The following is a 24,896-nucleotide window of genomic DNA, read 5'->3' on the forward strand; positions in this document are numbered from 1 at the left end:
TGACAGCGCTACGGAGATGTTTAGCAAACTCAAGTGGCAGACTCTGCAAGAGAGGCGCTCTGCATCGCGATGTAGCTTCTTCGCCAGGTTTCGAGAGGGTGCGTTTCTGGATGAGGTATCGAATATATTGCTTCCCCCTACTTATACCTCCCGAGGAGATCACGAATGTAAAATTAGAGAGATTAGAGTGCGCACGAAGGCTTTCAGACAGTCGTTCTTCCCACGAACCATACGCGAGTGGAGCAGGAAAGGGAGGTAATGACAGTGGCACGTAAAGTGCCCTCCGCCACACACCGTTGCGGAGTATAAATGTAGATGTAGATGTAGATGCAAAAGGACACCTGCTGACAGCAATCCACGTCGCTTTGATTTGACTGCAGGCCGCAGATGATTGTTTAGGAGATCTGTGTATGATGCACTGGTGACAGTGGTCCCTCTAGGCACGTAATGCTCCAAAATGATGCCTTTTTCGTCCCAAAAGAGAGTCAGCATAACTTTCCCTGCTGATGGTTCTGTTCGAAACTTCTTTAGTTTTGGTGATGAGGAATGGTGCCATTCCTTGCTCGCTCTCTTCGTTTCCGGTTGGTGGAAGTGAACCCAGGTTTCATCTCCAGTAACGATTCTTGCAAGGAAGCCATCACCTTCTCATTCGAAGCGCCGAAGAAGCTCTTCACAAGCATCAACATATCGTTCTCTCATTTCAGGAGTCAGCTGCCGTGGCACCCATCTTGCAGACACTTTGTGAAACTGGAGCACATCATGCACAGTGTGGTGTGCTGACCCACGACTAATCTGTAAACACGCTGCAATGTCGTTCAGTGTCAGTCGGCAGTTTCCCTTTACTATGGCTTCAACTACTGCAATGTTCTTTGGAGTCACAACTCGTGCCTGACCTGGACGAGGAGCATCTTCCACTGAAGCCACACCATTTGCGAACTTACTACCCCTATTCATAGACTTGCTGCTGTGACAAACATGCATTCATTTGTCGATGAATTTCAATAGGTTTCACACCTTCACTACGCAAAAACCGAATAACAGAATGCCGTTCTTTCCTGGGTTAAGTCGCAAGTGGGGCGGCCATCTTTATACTGATACTGTGACGCTGTGTGCATCTGCACTATGCTGCCACCTACAGGCCATTCTGCACGCTGTCTGTAGCACGCTTACCAACTTACAGGATAACGGCGCGAAATTTTGATTTGTTATTACAAATTTAAGTTTTTCATTTGACTCACCCTCGTAGTTTCCTATGACTATAATATCAGGGAGTCACAACTGGAATTGTCCAACTCATACAGACACTTGGGTGTATATGGAAGGAAATGATCACAGAGGGTAAGTCATGGGCAAAGCAGGTGGTAGACTTAAGTTTATTGGTAGAATAGTGGGGAAGTGCAATCACTCTACAAAGAAGACTGCTTACAAACCACTCATGCAACCAGTTCTAGAATGTTACTCAAGTGTATGGGACGCATATCAAATAGGACTAATAGGGGATATCAAACATACACAGAGAAGAACAGCATGAATGGCCACAGTTTTGTTTGATCTATGGGAGAGTATCACAGAGGTACTGAAGGAACTGAACTGGAAGACCCTTGTAGACAGACGTAAACTATCTCGAGAAAGTTTATTAACCTTTGAGTGGGCACTCCGCTTTTCATAACAAGAGTGGGCGTGTGGCATACCTTTTACACCTACAAAGAATAACTGTCTTTCTGTTATCAAGGTAAACATGTATGAGTAAAATCACAGTTTCATCTTAGTTTAAATAAACAACAATAAAATGAACTACCATAATATACACTAAATCACTGTTTAATTAAACAATAATAAAATAACCTGTTCATTATGTCACACTGTTGCTGCATACGAGTGTTATCTTGTACTAATAACCCACCCAAAGCATTGAACAGCACATTTTCATCAGGTCCCAGACAGGTGCTTATTCAATTACTTATAATCTGGAGACAACTGCCTAAGTGTGGAATTGTGATGCTAGCTTGTAATCTGGGTCATTTTCTTGTAAGGAATGTAAGTTTCTTTCTCACCTACGTTGCTGTTTATTTTATATTACTGTCGCTCACTCAGCTGTATGACAAGACAATTTACCACTGTGTTAAATGAAGCAGTAATGAAGGAATAGATACGGGCTCGCAATTATGAAACGACAAAGGAATGCTCCAAAACAGTTTTTTTGTGGTTGGTGCACGTTATACATGGCCACTAGAGGGTTAACAAAGTTTCAAGAGCCTGCTTTAATTGATGACAATAGGAAAATACCACAACCCCCTACATATCACTCACATAGCGAATGTGAGAATAAGATTAGAATAATTACAGCACACACATAGGCATTCAGACAATAATTCTTCCTGTGCTCCATATGTGAATGGAATGGGAAGATACCCTGATAACTAGTACAATGGAACATGCCCTTTGCCATGCACTTCACAGTGGTTTGCAGAGTATAGATGTAGATGCAGATGTAGATCTACGAGGTCTACTGTATTTACTCGAATCTAAGCCGCACTTGAATCTAAGCCGCACCTGAAAAATGAGACTCGAAATAAAAGAGAAAAAAATTCCAGAATCTAAGCCGCACCTGAAATTTGAAACTAGAAATTCAAGGGGAGAGAAAAGTTTTAGGCCGCACCTCCAACTCAAAACAAAGTTGGTCCATTGTAATATGGGACACAATTTAGGTTGAATGAAAGACGATACAGCTACAGTAGTTTGGTTCGAGTCGTAAGATTAGCAGTTAAGCTTTACCAGGTAGCCATTGCTATGCGTCAAGCGCTCCGTCCATATTTATACGGGTACCCTTCCTTTTTCACGTGCTTCATCTGGTTTGAATCGATTGCTTATTTTGCTTTGATCTGATAAGTGCCGTTTTCTTTGTTTAGGTGTTTACGTCACTCTAAGCTGAAAATGCATTACTATACTGCATCATGCATTGTTTGTCACATTCTGGTAGTACGTGTTTATGGCCTGTAGCCGCCCATGGCATGGCTTGCCTTTTGTGCGCGCTACCGCCACTTAAAAGGAGAGGAATCATCTCATTAGCGAAACAATGGCAAGAGACTGCTATTTGTTGTTGCTTACACTGCTACTTTCTTTGATAATGATAAACAAGAACCAAATAATAGACTGCGTATGATAGAACATGTTGTGAATGAGAGTTAGGCGAAAATTTTTCTCCGTTTGAAAATCTTTGCGGCTGCTTCTTTAGTACATCAAATTCTGCACAGAAATTAGTCATCTTAGATTTAAAAATCTAGTCTGTTGCCATGCTTCGTTTCTGACTGTATCACTATTAGGCATAAGAATAATACGAATATAAACATGACATAATACGTATATTCTTCCGCGTTTGCTGTTGTCTCACTCTAGTTTTGTAGTTTATTAGGCAGACAGGATTTAAATGAGATAGCACCAAACACGAAAGAATACATGGCAAAATGTTGATATTCGTATTATTCTTATGGTGAAGAGAATACTGCATGTGATTCACAATTCATAAAAGTTCCTATTAGCAACCATCTCTTCTCACAGGTAGGAAAAAATTCAGAATGTAGAGTTGGCCATATTGACAAACATCCCAAACAGTCTTGCCAGTCAGACTATTGAAATGCTGCTACATTTGAAGATGAACAATATGGAATTTGTGTTTACTTTATTGGATAATGTATGAAAATGCAGTGGTCAAAACTCGTGGCGGAGAAAAAAAGCTCGTCTTCCACCTTTTTTTTTTAATTTATTTACTGACGCAGAGGTTTTGTCACCAGTATTTATCTCTGTGCCTACAAAGCATGCCTGTGTAGCGCTGCATATATTCGACGGCAGAAGTTAGTTGTGGCGGCACCTACCAACATTTTTCAGAACTTCCGCTTGCTTTGCACTCGATTCTAAGCTGCAGGCGGTTTTTCGGATTACAAAAACCGGAAAAAAAGTGCGCCTTAGATTTGAGTAAATACAGTATTCAGGAACTTTGGCCACGGAATTTTTGTGCACTTACCTTTCACTTATTGTGCACGGTCACCTTCGATCTGTCATTGCAAATCTTTGTCCTATCAGTGGGATTTTCAACTCAGGAAATAAAAGAGAGGTCCACAGGGGCCAGGTATGGAGAATACAGAGAATGAAGCAGCATGTTGATTTCATTTTTTGTGGAATAGTCACCCACAAACAGGGATGAATGTGTGTGGGTATGATGCAAGTGTCAAGAATTGTCTCACCACATTTAAGGCCATTTCCTTCTCTCATTTTCTCGCAGGCATCATAACACATCCCGATAGCACTATCAATTAATAGTTTGTCCACAAATTCATGATGAACTAATCCTTCAGAGTCAAAGAAAACTGTCAACATGGCTTTGGCATTTTTCCTGACCTGATGAACTTTCTTTGGTCTCGGAGAGCGTTTCCCGACCCACCGTGACCCATTGCAAAGATTGAACACACCACTGGTTCAAGACATCATAACCATAGAACCACGTCTAGTCACCAGTTACGATTCTCTTAAGGACATCTCATTCTCATTTGCGCGATACAAAAGCTCTTCAGAGGTTGCGAAGCAAAGCTCTTTCTGGTCTCGACTCACGAGTCGTGGGGCAATCTTGGCAGCAACAGAGTGCATTCCAGGAAGCTGTGTCAGCATTTTGTGACATGTTCCTACTGAAACATTACATTCTCATGCAGTCTCTCAGTCACTCAGTCTTTGAATGACACACACAATTTCATTGATGTTCTCGACACGAGCATCATCGGTAGATGTCGAAGGTTATCCTGAATGGGGGTCATCTTTAACTTCTGGCCAACCATTTTTAAACTGTGTGATCCATTTGTAATACCAGTACGGCTTAAGCACTCAACATCGTATTCGTGCAAAATTTAATGCAGATGTGTTGCTCTCTGACTCTGCCACCTCAACATTCGCAAACTGTGCAACGCAACCTTCTACCGTATTTACTCGAATCTAAGCCGCACTTTTTTTTTCCGGTTTTTGTAATCCAAAAAACCACCTGCGGCTTAGAATCGAGTGCAGAGTAATCGGAAGTTCTGAAAAATGTTGGTAGGTTGCCGCCACAACTAACTTCTACCGTCGAATATATGTAGCGCTACACAGACGTGGTTTGCAGGCATGAAGATAAATACTGGCACCAAAACCTCTGTGCCAGCAAATAAATTAAAAGAAAAGGTAGAAGAATGTAAACATTATGCTGTGTATTCTTTTGTGTTTGCTGCCGTCTGTTTTAAATTCTGTCTGCCTAATAAACTACGAAACTAGGGTGAGACAACAGCAAACACGGAAGAATATACATATCATGTCATGTTTATATTCGTATTATTCTTATGCTGTTTAGTGATACAGTCAGAAATGAAGCACGGCAACTGACTAGATTTTTAAATCTAAGATGACTCTGATTTCTGTGCAGAATGTAATGTACTAAAGAGGCATCTGCAAAGATTTTCAAACGGAGAAAAATTTCCACTAAACTCTCGTTCAGAACATCTTCTATCATACGCAGTATACTATTTGGTTCTTGTTGAACATTATCAAAGAAAGCAGCAGTGTAAGTAACAACAAATGGCAGTCTCTTGCCATTGTTTCACTTATGAGACAATTCCTCTCTTTTTTTAATTGTAAGCGGCGGTAGCGCGCACAAAAGCAAGCCATGCCGCAATCGGCGACAGGCCGTAAACACGCACTATCAGAATGCGACAAACAATGCACGACACAGTACAATAATGCATTTTCAGCTTAGAGTGACGTAAACACCTATAACAAAGAGAACGGCACTTATCAGATCAAAGCACAATAAGCAATCGATTCAAACCGGACGAAGCTCGTGAAAAAGGAAGGGAACCCGTATAAACACGGATGGAGCACCTGACACATAGCAATGGCTACTTGGTAAATCTTAACTGTTAAGCTTATGACTCGAACCAAACTACTGTAGCTGTATCTTTATCCATTCAACCTAAATTGTGTCTCATGTTACAATGGACCAACTTTGTATCGATTTGGAGGTGTGGTCTAAAACTTTTCTCTGTGCTCGAATTTCGAGTCTCAAATTCCAGGAGCATCTTAGAACCGGGAAAAATATTTTTTCCTTCATTTCGAGTCTCATTTTTCAGGTGCGGCTTAGATTCGAGTGCGGCTTAGATTCAAGTAAATACGGTACTCAATACGGCACTGAACAATTACCAACAGATATACAGCAATGAAGCTTCCGGCAGTTATACATTGAACACAGTCGAGTGCAGGGATGCCAACCACATTTCGCTCCAACCCACCATTGGCGCAAAATTACAATGCTCCAGAATTTTTTGAACAGACCTTATAGATGTAGATGTCAAATTGTGAGGGCAGGTACACCCCTCGTGAAGGGTTCCAGTCGATCACTTCTGACCGACACGAGGGAGGATCGCCATATTGTGCACCGAGCATGTCGTCACTCTTTCACTCTTGCACCTGTCGTCTTATAAGTAACAGTCTCCCTGCAACATTAAGAGCCACCACACACCACTGGTTCGAGACTACCAGCAGCCGGACCAGGGAATCACCTTCCCTCGTGTAGGCTGCCATTAACAAAATGGCACAAATGGAGGGATTTGGAAAGCCTAGACTGCTGATGAAGGGTGTCACATTGCATTCGGTGATACCCCGGATGACCGTCGTCAGCAAGTATTGTGACCATCTGGGGAGAAATCTCAATGTTTAAGAGAGTCACAGTGGTGCTACTCTTAGCGTCACGGTATGGGGAGCCCTCGGGTAATATTTCACGTCACTGCAGGTAGTGATTGACAGAACTGCTACAATACGAGGTGCATTCAAGTTCTAAGGCCTCCGATTTTTTTCCTAATTAACTGCTCACCCGAAATCGATGAAACTCGCGTTACTTCTCGACATAATCGTCCTGCAGACGTACACATTTTTCACAACGCTGACGCCACGATTCCATGGCAGTGGCGAAGGCTTCTTTAGGAGTCTGTTTTGACCACTGGAAAATCACTGAGGCAATAGCAGCACGGCTGGTGAATGTGCAACCACGGAGAGTGTCTTTCGTTGTTGGAAAAAGCCAAAAGTCACTAGGAGCCAGGTCAGGTGAGTAGGGAGCACGAGGAATCACTTCAAAGTTGTTATCTCGAAGAAATTGTTGCGTAACGTTAGCTCGATGTGCGGGTGCGTTGTCTCGGTGAAACGGCACACGCACAGTACTTCCCGGACGTTTTTGTTGCGGTGCAGGAAGGAATTTGTTCTTCAAACCATTTTTGTAGGATGCACCTATTACCGTAGTGCCCTTTGGAACGCAATGGGTAAGGATTACGCCCTCGCTGTACCAGAACGTGGACACCATCATTTTTTCAGCACTGGCGGTTACCCGAAATTCTTTTGGTGGCCATGAATCTGTGTGCTTCCATTGAGCTGACTGGCGCTTTGTTTCTGAATTGAAAAATGGCATCCAAGTCTCATCCATTGTCACAACCGACGAAAAGAAAGTCCCATTGAAGCTGTCGTTGCGTGTCAACATTGCTTGGAAACATGCCACACAGGCAGCCGTGTGGTCGTCCGTCAGCATTCGTGGCACCCACCTGGATGACACTTTTCGCATTTTCAGGTCGTCATGCAGGATTGTGTGCACAGATCCCACAGAAATGCCAACTCTGGAAGGAATCTGTTTGACAGTCATTCGGCGATCCCCCAAAACAATTCTCTCCACTTTCTTGATGCTGTCGTCAGACCGGCTTGTGCGAGCCCGAGGTTTGTTGTCACACAATGTTCTGCCTTCATTAAACTGTCGCACCCACGAACGCACTTTCGACACATCCATAACTCCATCACCACATGTCTCCTTCAACTGTCGATGAATTTCAATTGGTTTCACACCACGCAAATTCAGAAAACGAATGATTGCACACTGTTCAAGTAAGGAAAACATCGCCATTTTAAGTATTTAAAACAGTTCTCATTCTCGCCGCTGGCGGTAAAATTCCATCTGCCGTACAGTGCTGCCATCTCTGGGATGTATTGACAATGAATGCGGCCTCATTTTAAAACAATGCACATGTTTGTATCTCTTTCCAGTCTGGAGAAAAAAAATCGGAGGCCTTAGAACTTGAATACACCTCGTATAACAGTAAAGATTGGACATCCTGGGTCCTCGTGTTATTCCTTGTATGCTAGTGTTGTGATGATGGTTCAAATGGCTCTAAGCACTATGGGACTTAGCATCTGAGGTCATCAGTCCCCTAGGCTTTGAACTACTTAAACCTAACCAAACTAAGGAAATCACACACATCCGTGCCTGAGGAAGGGTTCGAACCTGCGACCGGAGCAGCAGCGTGGTTCTGGACTTGTTGTGGTAACATTTTTCAGTAGGACAGTGCTCATTCACATGTGGCATGTGTCAGTGAACTGTCTGTGCGATTCTGAGACACTCTTGTGGCCAGTAAAATGCCCAAATTTCTCCCCAATAGAATGTAGGTGGGACCTCTCGGATGCCAACTCCGTTGCAGTGCCAGTATCCGGGATCTCGAGGTTAGTTAAGACAGTTGTGATACGATGGCTGTGTGACACTCGTCTCAGTCAAATTAGTGGATGATCCAGTCCAGCATAGATGCAACAACATGCTGATAACTGGACTCATACTAGGGATGGCAGTTATCACTGAAACAACCAGTTTTTGGTTAGACTGGTTTTTTTCCACCCCAGTTCAAACTAACTGTTAAAAACTGCTCAAAATACTGGTTTCTGAAATAAACAGTTTTCAGTTTTTTATTCTTATTATTTCCTGTAATAAATGTAGAAATCTATCAAAGATTGAAAATTTTTTACTATCAGTTTCAAGATACACAGAAAATGAAAATATTAAATTAAATAGACAAATAAAAGAAAACTTAGTATGCTCACCATTCGCTGCTTTCCTCAAAAAGTGATAAGTGGTTGAATTTTACAAAAAGATTACCAATATTCTCCTATCGATTTGAAACTGTCTGAAAATCGTGTGATTGAGGGTCATACCACTGTTTGGACATTAAGAATAATCAGTGCTAAAGGGTGAAAACTGGGACTGAGGAACTCTGCTTTTCATGTTAATTTACTAACAAAGAGATAGAGGGGCTGGCCAGTACTTACCTCAGCTCAGTACAGCCGATAGATACACATAAAACAGAACCGAAAATTTACATTCCTAGCTTTCGGAACAAATGTTCCTTCATCAGGGAGGAGAGAGGGGAAAGAAAGGGAAGAAGGGAAAGTGGATTACTCACAACCCAGGTTATGAAGCAACAGGGAAAGGAAAACAGGGAGGGTAGCAAGGATGGAGGCATGGTTGTTGGAGGGAAGCCAAAGATATTCTACTGTAAGTACTGTGCCAGCTTCAAACCAAAGAGGATGCATACAGAAGTAAAGAGGTATATAGTATAAAGATAAACACAACTATGTAGGATGAAAAGATGCATGAATGGCTAAAGAGGAAAGGGAAAGAGGAAAAGACTGAAGAGTAAATGGGAGTGAGGTGGTTTAACGTAGGTTCAGTCCAGGGGGATGGCGGGATGAAAGGATGTGTTGGAGTGCAAGTTCCCATCTCCGCAGTTCAGAGGACTGGTGTTGGGTGGGAGAAGCCAAATGGCACATACGGTGTAGCAGGTTCCTAGGTCCCTAGAATTACGCTGCTCTGCTACTGGGTATTGGACATCTCCTAGGCAGACAGTTCGTCTGTGTGGTGTCACCGCCAGACACCACACTTGCTAGGTGGTAGCTTTAAATCGGCCGCGGTCCATTAGTACATGTCAGACCCGCGTGTCGCCACTGTCAGTGATCGCAGACCGAGCGCCACCACACGGCAGGTCTAGAGAGACAGACTAGCACTCGCCCCAGTTGTACAGACGACTTAGCTAGCGATGCACGCTGACGAAGCCTCGCTCATGTGCCGAGCAGATAGTTAGAATAGCCTTCAGTGAAGTCGATGGCTACGACCTAGCAAGGCGCTATTAGCATTACATTGCCTGTATCTATCAGAGAGTCACTTGTATCGTCAAGAGCGATGTACAACAATGATGGATTAAAGTTAAGTATTCCAGCAGCTACGTAAAAACTTTTCTTTATAGCATTCATTACGTTCCTGTTTCAGAGCTCACGCCAATCTGCGTGAGCTTAACGTGTGCCTTTCAGCTACTTCCAAGTGGCGTGGCTGTCTTGCTACGCCACTACAGTCTGGGTCCGTTCGTGCGCTCAGCCAGTTTAGTTGTTGTCATACCAATGTAAAAGGCTGTGCAGTGCAGGCATGTCAGCTGATAAATGACATGTGTAGTTTCACACGTGGCCCTGCCTCGAATTGTGTATGTTTTACCAGTAGCGGGGCTGGAGTAGGTGGTTGTGGGGGGATGCATGGGGCAGGTTTTGCAGCGGGGTGGGTTACAGGGGTAGGAACCGCTGGGTAGAGAAGGTAGTCTGGGAATATTGTAGGGTTTAACAAGGATGTTACGGAGGTTGGGGGGCGACAAAAGGCAACTCTCCCTGTTTTCCTTTCCCTGTTGCTTCATAACCTGGGTTGTGAGTAACTGAATCCACTTTCCCTTCTTCCCTTTCTTTCCCCTATCTCCTCCCTGATGAAGGAACATTTGTTCCGAAAGCTAGGAACGTAAATTTTCGGTTCTGTTTTTTGTGTATCTATCGGCTGTACTGAGCTAAGGTAAGTACTGGCCAGTCCCTCTATCTCTTTGTTAGTATTTGTTTCACATCTTAATATGAGATTTTCCATTAATAATTTTCATGTTAATTTGTCTGTTTTCAAGGACTGCAAGCAGATAAAGGTGTATTATATAGACACAGGCAGCAGATCAGCTAATTTCTTTTTTATTGTATGCTGTGAATGAAATGTTGTTAAGTTTCTAATTTATTACTGTTACCATAGTTTCCTTTCTCTTTCATTGTTTCATAGAAATGACAGACAAATATTTGATCTTTTAAAGCAAATAGAGCATTGTACTTCACTGCTAAGCTGCTTCGTAAAAATATTTCCAGACTAGCATCAGTGCCATTCTGCAGTACAACAGATTTCTGGTGACAACAGTCAGAAACTACCGTATAGACCACCTGGGGACATGTCTTGCACCCACATTCTATAAGCCACAACACACACCAACAGGGGCATTACTGTCTCTGTCATGCTGTACCAATTCTTATGCTATGGATTTGTTGCCCATTTCTATCAGCAGTGTTGTTAAAATAGCACTGAATGATTTTTCCATTTTCTACAAGACACAATATTTCAAGCCAATGCAAATTTCATGAATAAAAATTACTTCCTTTTTTTTAAAAAAATGAATAATTTTAGCACTGCTGCTATGGCTAATTGATTTTCAGTTTTTTTACTTGGTTATTAGTAACAAATGAAAATCATCTGTTATAACAGACCAAACAAATACCAAAAAATACCAGTTATTCAAAACTAAAATACTGGAATAGGTTTTAAGAAGTCAGAATCTCTAGCTCGTACTCTGAAGTTCCTTGTAAATTTGGCTCAGTGTTGTAGTCACTGAAATAATATCACTTTTCAGGCATAGTACACTCGTGCTCATAAATTAAGGATAGTGCCGATACCTGGTGAAACAACGCTGTGGTGGGCGTTTTTCAGTTTTAAATCATGTCGGGGTATGATCGTGTGGTGCATTTGACCTGCGGTCGTCGCACGGTGCTGCTGGCAGCAATCCACATACGCAGAGGTGTGTTGGAGCATGTCAGAGTACGGTGTAGCGAGTAAGTGTGCAGACATTTTCAGACGTGCTAATGGTGACTGTGTGTTGAAAATGGCTCAAAGAACACATATTGATGACGTTATGAGGGGCAGAATACTAGGGCGACTGGAGGCTGGCCAAACACAGCAGGTTGTAGCACGGGTCCTCCGTGTGCCATAAAGTGTGATCCCAAGATTATGGCAATGATTCCAGCGGACAGGAAACGTGTCCAGGCGCTACAGTACGGGACGTCCACAGTGTACAACACCACAAGAAGACTGATATCTCACCATCAGTGCCCGTAGACGGCCATGGAGTACTGCAGGTAGCCTTGCTCGGGACCTTACTGCAGCCACTGGAACAGTTGTCTCCAGACACACAGTCTACAGACGACTGAACAGACACAGTTTATTCACCTAGAGACCTGCAAGGTGCGTTCCACTGACCCCTGATCACAGGAGAGCCCGTAAAGCCTGGTGTCAAGAACACAGTACACGCTCATTGGAACCGTGGTTCCAGGTTATGTTCGCAGACGAGTCCAGGTATAGTCTGAACAGTGATTCTCGGCGGGTTTTCATCTGGCGTGAACCAGGAACCAGATACCAACCCCTTAATGTCCTTGAAAGGGACCTGTATGGAGGTCGTGGTTTGATGGTGTGGGGTGGGATTATGATTGGTGCACGTACACCCCTGCATGTCTTTGACAGAGGAACTGTAACAGGTCAGGCGTATCGGGACGTCATTTCGCACCAGTATGTCCACCTTTTCAGGGGTGCAGTGGATCCCACCTTCCTCCTGACGGATGATAATGCACGGCCCCACTGAGCTGCCATCGTGGAGGAGTACATTGAAACAGAGGATATCAGGGGAATGGAGTGGCCCGCCTATTCTCCAGACCTAAACCCCATTGAGCACATCTGGGATGCTCACAGTCAATGGTCAACGTATCGCTACACATCTTCTAACGTCTAGGACACTTCAGGAGCTCAGACAGGCACTGGTGCAAGAATGGAAGGCTATACCCCAGCAGCTGCTCGACCACCTGATCCAGAGTATGCCAACCCGTTGTGTGGCCTGTGTACGTGTGCACGGTGATCATATCCCGTATTGATGTCGGGGTACATGCACAGGAAACAGTGGCGTTTTGTAGCACATGTGTTTCAGAACAGTTTTCTCAACTTATCACTGATACTGTGGACTTACAGATGTGTGTCATGTGTGTTCGCTATGTGCTTATGCTATTAGGGCCAGATTTATGTAATGCCATGTTGTGTGGCACCACATTCTGCCATTATCCTTAATTTATGAGCATGAGTGTATATAAGTGTAAATTTACCGGGTTCATGGATTAGTGGAGTGCCTATCCGGAACGTACTGAAAACATGGGTGTTAAGACATCTGGCAAGACAGGAAAAAGTGGCGTGATTTGGTTCATGGGGTCACGAAGAGTCGGAACCGACGAAACAAATAGAGAGAGAGAGAGAGGAGTGCCTATCTGACATTTAATGAATGGTCATTATATACATGGTCTGTTCTTGTTCTGTTTTTTTCTAGCTTGACTCATGGATTCATGACAGATACTAAGAGAGTGTCTGCTACTTCACTTTTTTTCGAGTCGATGCCGTATCGCCTCGATATTAAGACCGGCCTGATAGATTATGACATGCTGCAAAAAACTGCACTTCTCTTCCGTCCCAAGATTATAATTGCTGGAACATCAGCATATGCCAGGTTGCTGAACTACGAATGTTTCAGAAAGGTAAGCTTCAGGGTGAATGTCATTACTTTGCATCTATGTACCATTGTGAAACAGCGATTATGGTGTTAGTGTTGTTTTTTTCTCAGTCTTGATTGTGATGAAAATAAAATTACAACTTAGTGGTTAGCAGTGTCAGTTGATTAAGAACAATCTTCAGATCATGCTTGCTACAGTACCAAATACATTGTTGCCTTAATATCATAATTGCTAAGTGTAACTTAGAATCGAGTTTAGTAAGGAATCTGTGGCTAAGTGCAATGTCGGCCATGTCATTGTTACTAAGTGTAATGTGATAGTAGAAAAAGTTGTTCAGAGCATAGCTCGTAAATTTCAAAAACTGTCAGAAGACTCTTTCTTACACTGTCTCCATCTAACTACCTGGCTATAGCTCCACTGTGTACAGTTCCTATTTCACGAGACTGTTTCTTCTACATGAATGAATAGAGAAACTTGTGTTGAATTTCATTTTCACATTCAGGGCCGGTGTGAGGTCCAAGCAACACAAGCCACTGCACGAGGCACCGAGCTGCGAAGTGTACCAGAGGTGCCGCAACTATAAGATTTCTGTGCAGGACATATCAGAATTAATAGCGGCAGCTTTCACTGTCAAGCAGAGAGGAGTGCACGAGGACAAGATTTGTATGTAGTGCATATCGCAATTAGTAGCAAAACTTACACTGGGGAAAGTGAACAAGGGAAACGGGGAAGGGGGGGGGGGGAGCAGGGAGGGGGGGGGGCGCAAATAATAGTTTGCTCATGTAGAAAAATGTGTTCTTGAACCAGCGTTGTGCACATTGAGACTAATAAGTTTACCAAGGCGCCAGTTGTGTAAGTTGCCCGTTAATGTATTTGCTGCTATATGTCTCCCTTGTGGGTTGTAATTAAACTGACAGTGTTCGCAGTGCTGCAGTGTCGGCTGTATACACCGTGGGATGCTGAAATGTCTTAATTCTGTTCATTAATTGGTTTATTTGTGGAGTATTCTGAAAAATTAATATTTTCACTTTCTGCCACCAGGTGAAAATATGGCACTGTAAGCAATCAGAATGTGAAATGTGTCTTGTTTTATTTATTTATTTATTTGAGATACATATTCCATAGATCCAGTATGGTGTGATTACGCATGGATGTGGAATGAGTCAAAGCAGATAAAATATAGATATCATAAAATACAATACATACTGGTATATTACACATGGTAGATCAATGATTCAAAACTGGTACAATACAATAATATAATCAAGATAATAAACAATACAATACAAAAATACAATAGTGATAAAAAAACAATACAGATAACAATAACAAAGGAAATAATCTGAATTACTACTCAAAATACTTATCTCTGTTGAAGAATTCATCTAAAGAGTAGAAACATTTTTCCAATGGAAATTCCTTTAGCTTCTTTTTGAATAGCATTTTATTTTCTTTAAGACACTTTATATTATTCGGGAGTGCATTAAATATTTTTGTACTTGTGTACTTTACCCCTTTTTGTACCAGAGAGAGATTTTTCTGTTCACAGTGCATATCACCTTTCCGTCTTGTGTTATAATGATGGTATGCCTCATTTGTTTCATATTCAGAGGAATTGAGAAGAGTGAAAGCCATGAGTGAGAGGAGATATTGTGAGGTAGTGGTTAATATACCTAACTGTTTAAAGAGATTTCGACATGAGGTTCTTGGAGGGACACTACATATAATTCGGACTACTTTTTTCTTGCTTACAAAATTTTTTTTTTAATGTGGTGAGTTGCCCCAAAAGATTATTCCATAGCACATCACTGTTTGAAAGTAGCCAAAATATGCAGACTTTGATATGTTGATGTCTTCAATTTTGGAGATTATTCGGATGGCAAATGTTGCTGAGCTAAGCTTTTTTAGTGTTTGCTGTATGTGGAATTCGCAGTTGAGCCGGTTATCTATTTGAACACCTAGGAACTTTGTGCACTGAACGCTCTGTAACTGTTGGCCATCATGTGCAATGTTAATCTCTTCTGGGCTTATGTAACTGGATTGTAACTGCATGTAATTTGTTTTACTGAGGTTTATTGCTAGAGAATTTGCCGGGAACCAGTTCAGCGCATTTGCAAGTGCTTGGTTGGCATTTAACTCTGCGTCAGTGGAGGTTTCGCTGGCTGTCACTTTACTTGTGTCATCGGCAAACATTGTGATATTGCTAGCACTATTTGAGAACGGGGGTAGGTCATTAATATATATAATAAATAGGAGGGGACCAAGGACTGACCCTTGTGGAACTCCATGATGTACTGTTCCCCAAATTGTTGTTTACTAATTAGTGCAAATTTTTCAAGGTGATTGACAATCCTGATGTATATTAATTTTTCAAAGACTTTAGAAAATGCTGTTACAAGAGAGATAGGACGATAGTTAGAAATATCTGTGGGATCACATTTTTTGTAGAGGGGTTTCACAGTAACATACTTCATTCTGTCAGGGAAGATTTATGTAGAGAGGAATTGAATATATGAGCTAGAAATTTAGAGAGTTGATTACAGCTGGCTTTTACCAGTTTGCTGGAAATATTGTCTACACCCGACAAATTTTTACTTTTTAGAGACACTATGGTTTTTTTCACTTCTTGCATGGTTATGGGGGCCATACCTAATATGTCTATAGAGTTAGGGGAAAGTTCTTTCAGAGTTTTTATTGCCTTTTCTGAAGAGCCTTTGCATGCTGTTTTCTCAGCAGCAGTTAAAAAGTGCTCATTAAAGATTTGAGCTACAATATCTAGATTTTGAACTATCTTACCTTCATTGTTAAGAGCAATATTTTGGGTCTTGTTGGGGTAATTTGCACCAGTCTCATTTCGTATCACTTCCCATATAGTTTTGGTTTTATTAGTGGAGTTATTAATTTTTCAGCACTGATACATACTTTTTGATTTCAGAATGACTTTGTTCAATATTTTACAGTCGTTTTATAGTTATTTAGAAGGTTATGGTCATCTGATTTTTTTTGAGGCAATGTACAACTCTCTCTTTCTTTTGCAAGAAATCCTAATTCCACTGGTAATCCAAGGCTTGTTGGTGGATTTTTTAGTGTGGGTTTTATATATTATTTTTGGGAAGGTACTTTCAAATATTAGAGCCACTTCATTACTGAAAAGATTGTATTTGGAATTGGCATTTTCTACCTTATATACTGGACTCCAGTCTACGTTTTGGAGACGTGATTTAAAGATCTGTATTGATGTCAGTATGCTTTTTGTCGCTTGGTGGTGTGTGTTGATTTCTTTTGTGAAGTGACTGTTGTAAAGGGTTAATAATATTAGTTTTCCATATAAAATACAATGGCTATTGAGAAGAAAGACCATGTGCTGCTGGTAAAGTTGTTTTATCAGAACAGCAACAGTAGCAGTGCTGCATTTTGGGAATATTGCCAACAAGAATAGCAGCAAAGAGGTCCTGTTTCAGTTGGACCAAAGAATACTGTGAAGAAATTGAAAGTAACAGGTGAATTAGGTGGTGCAGCAGAGAGAGGGAGGCAGCCATTCATGTAACAGTTGTTGATGAGGTTGTCATAGCTATAGCCGACTGTGAAGCATGTGCCTCATCTTCTGCAGCGAGCGCTCGAGCTGTGCAAGGGAAGTGTCTCTCCCCTGTGCAACAGTTCGAAAGATTTTGTGGCATATTTTACTTTGTTATCCCAAAAAGACTCATAATGTGCACCAAATGAAGCCCCAAGAAAGGCTATAATGGCGTGACTTGGCCCTTCGTTTTGTGGCACGCGTGGAAGTGGATGACATGTGGCCAAGGAATATTCTTTGGAAGGATGAGGCACATTTCAGTCTTTGTGATGCTGTGAGTGCACAGAACAGTCACATATGGGCTTCTGCTCCACCACATTTCGTGCAGGAACGTCCACTGCACTCAGCGTGTGTAACTGTATGGTGTGGTTTAACAAGCTCCTTCATTCACAGTCCATTTGTATCTGAGAAAATGAGACCTCACGGGCGTGTTAGGTGCAACTTGTGATTCCAGCTTTTTAAGGACGTAACTGTGTCCACACCACTATTTTCATGGAAGATGGGGAGACACCACATCTCGCTCGCCAGGTGAAATATTTGCTTCGAGAAACGTCCAGTAATGATCACTTCATCTCTTGGAAGAAGACCCACTGATCCCCCAACCTAAATTTGTGTCACAGGTTGTGAGGATGTCTGAAACATTTTGTCTCTGAGGGACATTTCTGGAGTCTTCTTGACCTGAAGGCTAGCATATGATGACGTATCACCAAATACAGTGTGAGCAGCTGGCAACTGTATAGCATTATGGATGCAGCATCTTGCTGAGTCAGGAAATCATACTGAACATGTGTTGAAACTTGTGATCAGGTCCTATTAAATGTGCCAGAACCACCATTATTATATGTTTTACCATTCCTCTCCTTTTTCTGCACACACACTACATTCTGGCTGCTTACAGTGCCATGTTTTCACCCGGTGGCAGAAAGTGGAACTATTAATTTTGTCAGCAAACTCCAAGAACGATATGATTAATGAACATACTTACAATGTTTTGGTGTCCTGCAAAGGTCCCACACTGCAGCACTTGTAACACAGTCAGTTCAACTATAACCACTGAGCATCTTGCTCATTCAGTATGGCGAGTGTGGAACGGCAATAAACAATTGAAAAAAGGCAATTTTGTGTTCTCCATTTCAACAGGTGGAATTCAATTACAACTGTCTGGCATTATTTTCATCAGGAATACAGCACAGCATCTCCGACAGGTGTAGACATTTGACGTTGTTACCAGCAGTTACATGACACAGGTTATTTACATAATGGGTAATCTATGTATCACCCCTTGTGTTCGTTACGAGGTAGAGTGTGTCCAGCAGAGTTTTTGCTTGCAGTCCACACAACTCTATTTGTTGTGCCAACCGAGGGTCAGCCATGCATTGTGTGTCTGTCTGGTGTTTTTTGTGTCATATTGTGCTCTGCCAAATTTACAGTCCAGTAGTTTTGTTACAGTGCATAAATGATGTAGTAAATGATAGTACTACTAGTAATATTGGAAAGAAATATAAATGATTGTTTGAGAGAGAAATTGGGGGCTGACAACTTCCCTTTCTTTTGTATTTGTTTATTTTGCACATAATTAGAATGACACATTGATCAGTGTTAGTCCATTGTGTATTTTTTAGCCTTGCAAAATATAAATTGTTTTGCAAGTAATGAAAATTAGCTGATTGCGTAACTTTTGTGCTTTTATGTAACCAAATGAATAACTTTTGATACAAGTACAGTTTACATCCACAAATATAAAAAAACTCGTATAATTATTCTTCTTGTTTCTGTACTCAGTAAAATGTTTTTCATCATCATCAAAGGCAAGAGTTTTCTGTCTTTATTGATAGGCCTGAAACTTATTTATGAATTTGTAAAAACACGTGTTATATAAGCTCAATAGTATTGAAGTGAGTCATGGTGTGTTTTTATTTAGTAGTTTTACTTAATTTTACCTTTTTTTATGAAATTGTGTTCTCTGGTACTGTGTCATAAATCTGTAATCTGAAACTTCCTGGCAGATTAAAACTGTGTGCCGAACTGAGACTTGAACTCGGGACCTTTGCCTTCCGCGGGCAAGTGCTCTACCGACTGAGCTACCCAAGCACGACTCACGCCCCATCCTCACAGCTTTAATTCCGCCAGTACCTCGTCTGCTACCTTCCAAACTTCACAGAAGCTCTCCTGCGAACCTTGCAGAACTAGCACTCCTGGAAGAAAGGATACTGTGGAGACATGGCTTAGCCACAGTCTCGGGGATGTTTCTAGAATGAAATTTTCACTTTACAGCGGAATGTGAGCTGCTATGAAACTTCCTGGTAGATTAAAACTGTGTGCCGAACCGAGACTCGAACTCGGGACCTTTGCCTGTTCGAGTCCCAGTTCGGCACACAGTTTTAACCTACCAGGAAGTTTCATAGCAGCTCACATTCTGCTGTAAAGTGAAAATTTCATTCTAAATCTGTAATCTGTTTTTTTTTTTCTTTTTTTTTTATACTGCAACGTTCCTCTATTTCACTTTACAAATCAACAATTTTAAATAAAACCTGGATCAAACATTGTCAGTTTCACTTGTGCAACAAATATTGTTTATCTTTAAATAACAGGCAGGAGGATATTGGTCGACCACAATATTATTGCGTCTGAGAGTGATGATGCTTCGCTCAGCTTATTGTGACTTTTTATTGTGATATTTCGTGAGAATAGTATATGCATTACTGTCTTTGAAATCATTCACATTCTGATGCATTTTCCTTAGTCGCCACTGTACTTGTTTACTGTGTAGCTGCTGTATGTTTCTGATAATGGCCATGGGAGACCAAGTGCAATAATGTCATGGTCAGGTAGTAACTATGACAACAAAAATTTTGTGTAGGCTATGCAGCCCTTTCTATGTACTCACTAAGTTTCTAGATGGTTCACTGCATCCAATTTCTAGTGGAATGTAGTAAAACACTCATTGCTTATACAAACAAAACAGTTGAAATGAGGTAATGCCAGATAGAAATTCAGTGCACCTCACCTACAAGTAATGCAGTTACAATCTTAATTGACTGAGGCTACTAGAGAAGGTACCCTAGTCTATGCTTGCTTACAATAGTCTACAGTAGCCTACAGTGCTTTTACAAATCAAGTTTTGTGGTGATGTTTGTGTTTCAAACTGCACAGGAGTGAATTGCTACAAGATGCAAAGGAATGGAAGACATTAGCTGCCAGTTGGTATTGACTTATATCAATGGCATAAGCTGACATGCCCAGAAGAACAGATACCACATATATGAATTCCTACATGCTCTTCACAATGACAATAAACAGCATCATGCGGAGTTATGTAAATTCATTTTGGTCATGAAAATGGAAAATGAAAAAAACCTTTCACAATTAATATTCAGTGATGACGTTATGTTCCATTTAAATGGAAAAGTAAAACTCTGTGATGTCAGGATATGGGGAATATGGAAGCCGCGTACTATAGTCCACCATGAAAGAGATTCTCCAAAGCTTCATGTGTTTTGTGCTGTTTCTCAAGAACAGACTTATGGCCTGTTCTTTTTTAGGGAAAAGACACTTACAGTAATGAAGCACATGGATATATTGCACATCTAGCTTTTTCAACAATTGTGGTAACAGGCAGAGCACAGAGCACATGCATTGGCAGCTGCGTGTAATAGCATTTAACAGTGAACTGCTTCAAATTTTTTAACAAAATTTATTATTAATAACGTAACAAATCATTGTGGATAGTTAGAGCACAATATAAAATTAACATTTAGAAGTGTTTTTTGTCAGTAGGGACTGCAAAATGAGCTGTGCCTAAGTAGGAAATTTTCAAGAAATCAATTCCAGTGGCTGCAATGTAGCATGTATATTATTTAGCGTATGGCTAATACAGACATATCATGAAATTAAATTACCTATACATATGTACAAATTGACACACAAGAAACTTCAGTTTGTCTTTACAACTGAATATCCAGTACTTCAATTCAGCGTACAGCATCTGGAGTTGCTAGCAGGAAGTCCTCTTTGGTGCCGTGATAGGCTCGAATCCTGCATTCACTGACAATGTGGTGAACAGTCTGGTATGGAGCCCCGCAGTCACAAGCTGGATCAGGCAGCTTCCTCCACTTAAAGAGAGCATCCCTCAATTTACTTGTAATAACTTATTACCATCAAAGTGACCAAATTTCATGTTTCTAACCCCATTAGTTTATTACATAATGGTACCTGAAAGTAAAAAAAAAATGTAGTTTTGAGAGAAATCCATTCAAAGTTTAATATTGCAATTCTAGTATAGTTATTGATGGGAATTACATACCACTAATATTTTTCTGCACCATACTGAGCATCAACTGAACATACTGATCTTCTTTTCTTCTCTTGGTCACTATTCTTTTCTGTCTGGCTTCTTTTGTGCATTTTAAATAAGCAATATCTGCTTTGCGGATTTGCTCTTTATTTATTTGCACCAAGGATTTTGCAGTATTTCCACTAGATTTTATGCCCAATAATTCCAAAACATCCAGTTTTCTAATTACACCATCATTGAAGCATAAAATAGCATCATAAACACCAAATTTGAGTGTTGGAAACTGAACAAATACAGTTTTCAGTAACCGGTTCCAAATGACAGAATTGACACATTCATTTAAATTTTTCGTTTTCCCATGAAGACATTTCTTTTAATTTCATTCATCACTGATGCAGGTAAAGAATGTTTGTGGTCATATGTGGCACTTCTCCTGTACTTGCACCAAGTGTCAGGATCATTCGGGCAAAGACCGTGCGCCAGGAAAACCATCATATCTCACCAACAAATTTTCGTATCTATACAAAACAAAAACTGTTTCACGCAGGAAAGACCAGGCATTTCAAATTTGCTAAAATCTAAAAATTGAATTTTTGAAGCCCATTTGCCTTCCATCTCCCCTTGGTAAGTAAAATGGTTTAGTCGGCCCAATCCGGTAAGTTGAATAGTAGACGGACAAACAGCTTCCCATGCTGCAGCTTACTTAGCATTGGCATACCACTGGGCACATTTGAACACCATCTGTTAAGCAGCATGCATTGTTGTCTGCCTTCATTCCACTCTCCCTTTACAGTCACCTGTTGTGGAGCAGCAATGTGGCTTGTTGGAGTGATCATACAGTGGTTAAGTTTGTTGATCTTTGTGTAGAACATGACTGAGACTGGAAACTTTTTTTCTGAAGGGACAGTGTTTGATTTGTTTGGAAAGTGTGTTGCACTCCAGCTAAAATCATTGCCATTGCTATTGGCTCTGAGGGCCAACAGCATATATGAGGATCACACTAGTCGATAGAATTGAAGAAAATAATGTACTTTACAAAATACCTTTACAAGCCTTCAATATAATCTCTATTCTTGCTTATGACAGCTTCCCAACATTTTGACAACTTTTGTGTTCTGTATAGGGAACCTTAATTGTTGAGCTGTCTGATTACTCAGATCACCTCATGGGGAGGTTCGCCATTTATATCAAAATGTTTTCAGTGGATTTGTTCCTTCAATCTGGGAAAGAACTAAAAGTCTGGTGGGCTCATATCAGGACTGTATGGTGGGTTGGGAAGTATTTGCCACCCATATTTGTCTATTGGTTCTCTTACTGGCTGGGCAATATGCGGTCTTGCATTATCGTGCAATATGAGGACACTAGTTACAAGCATGTTGGACCTTCTTTGATGAATTGTCAGGTGCAAAACATTTTGCAGAAACAGGTTGAAGTATGCACCTGTTACAGGCATGCCCTGGGACACTCTTGTTCGTAGTTATGACTCCAGTCATGACATACACGAAGATCATTATCAGTTTCACCTTCAATTGTTTGTGGTGGAATATTTTCAGGTGTGGAGAGTCGGAACTTTTCCACTGCAGTGACTGAGGCTACAGCTCCAACTCAGATTTCATCAAGTGCAACAGTCCTTATCAGAAACTGTTCTCCTTCTATTTGATAACATTGAAGCAATTCTTCTGCGATTCTTTTGAAATTTGCTTCCTGCTCTTCACTCAGAACATGTACAACCCATATATCAGCAACTTTTTTCATCTTTAACTTTTCATTTGTGATTCTTTAAACTAAAGTGGCAGACAGTCTGGCCTCATATTCAATTTTATTAAATATTTTTCGTTGGTCCTTTCTCAAAATGTCATTACCAATAACTTAAGTGAAATTACAATGAAATAAACACCCTTAGCTGCTTACAGGCATTGACATACATCAACGGGGACAGATGAAAATGTATGCCCCGACCGGGACTCGAACCGGGATCTCCTGCTTACATGGCAGATGCTCTATCCATCTGAGCCACCGAGGACACAGAGGATATCGCGACTGCAGGGATTTATCTCTGGCACGCCTCCCGCGAAAACCACATTCTCAACGTATTGTCCCGCACTACGTTCGTAGTGCCCCTGCCCATTATACTCATTACTCACGGCGCATTGCCGATTCCCGTAAGAGTTCGGGAACTGTTTGTACATTCGCACAGAAGAAGAAGATGGTCAAGTGGCCGGTGAGCCTTAACTATATATTGGAATGAAATTACAATTAAATAAAACACCCTTAGCTGCTCACAGGCATTGACATACGTCAACGGGGACAGATGAAAATGTGTGCCCCAACCAGGACTCGAACCCAGGATCTCCTGCTTACATGGCAGACACTCTATCCATCTGGGCCACCGAGGACTCAGAGGATAGCGCGACTGCAGGGATTTATGTCTGGTACGCCTCCCACGAAACCCGCATTCTGAACGTATTGTCCCGCACTACATTTGTATTGCCCCCGCCCATTATACTCATTACTCACGGCGCGTTGCTGATTCCCGTAATTTCTTCTGACGAGCTGCTTGGTCACCGATGGTATCTGTTCTTTCGGACATGTCTTAAGTGTTGTAGTCCACTGCAGTTAACTGCCTTCCACTTCTCGGGTTGTCCTCAGTGCTTACCCAACCGTCACAGAAATGGGAAGACCACTGTGATACTGAGCCGTGATCTACTACACTATTCTCTCACACCTCTCTCAAAGCAATGTGAATTTCCATTAAGTTCTTTCCTAGTAGGGATGCAGTTTTGATGTAGGAACGCTGGTCACTGTGTGTAATCCAACCTGAGTCAGGCACTTCTTTAGTCACTGCCCTCACCCATCCAGACCCATCCCTGTTCCCATTCCAGCACTACACAGCCATCATTCCACCATCACTGTCAGCCTCTTTACTTCTCTCCTTTTCCGCTACCCCCCTCCCTCCCCACCTCTCCCCTGCCGTATGTCTGACCTGCAGCATTTCACTGTCCCCCACCCCCAACATACTATCCCTCCCTCTCCCCGCCCCAGCCTCCTCTTTACCCCCACCCAGTTGCCACTCCCATCATGCACTGCTGCTGCTGCTCGCAGTGTGGTTTTAGTTGCCTGTGACTGCAGTTGTGTGTGTGTTGCGTTTGTGTGTGTGTGTGTGTGTGTGTGTGTGTGTGTGTGTGTGTGTGTGTGCATGGTACATGTACATGTATTGTTGTGCCCTCAGATTTCCATCTTTTTTATTCTCTGTTGAACAAAATTCAAGGAACGTCCTTTCCGAATGGAAATTTGCTCCGAACATTGCTGGACAAGTTCATCACCTCAAAACTACATCTACATCTACATCTACATCCATACTCCACAAGCCAGCTGACGGTGTGTGGCGGAGGGTACCTTGAGTACCTCTATCGGTTCTCCCTTCTATTACAGTCTCGTATTGTTCGCGGAAAGAAGGATTGTCGGTATGACTCTGTCTGGGCTCTAATCTCTCTGATTTTATCCTCACGGTCTCTTCGCGAGATATACGTAGGAGTGAGCAATATA

The 24,896-nt window shown here is 41.7% G+C and overlaps 1 protein-coding gene across 1 annotated transcript in view; it reads left to right on the forward strand.

Annotated features, from left to right (window-relative positions):
* The window catches only part of LOC126426530 (serine hydroxymethyltransferase, mitochondrial-like), a 260,581-nt gene that overhangs the window by 140,326 nt on the left and 95,359 nt on the right, over positions 1-24,896 (forward strand). Inside the window, exon 6 of the mRNA XM_050088433.1 lies at positions 13,302-13,506. Within this exon, the coding sequence (XP_049944390.1) occupies positions 13,302-13,506 (205 nt within the window). The remainder of the gene's footprint in view (positions 1-13,301; positions 13,507-24,896) is intronic.

This window comes from Schistocerca serialis, chromosome 11 (genome assembly GCF_023864345.2).
Source record: "Schistocerca serialis cubense isolate TAMUIC-IGC-003099 chromosome 11, iqSchSeri2.2, whole genome shotgun sequence".
NCBI classification, from domain to species: domain Eukaryota; kingdom Metazoa; phylum Arthropoda; class Insecta; order Orthoptera; family Acrididae; genus Schistocerca; species Schistocerca serialis.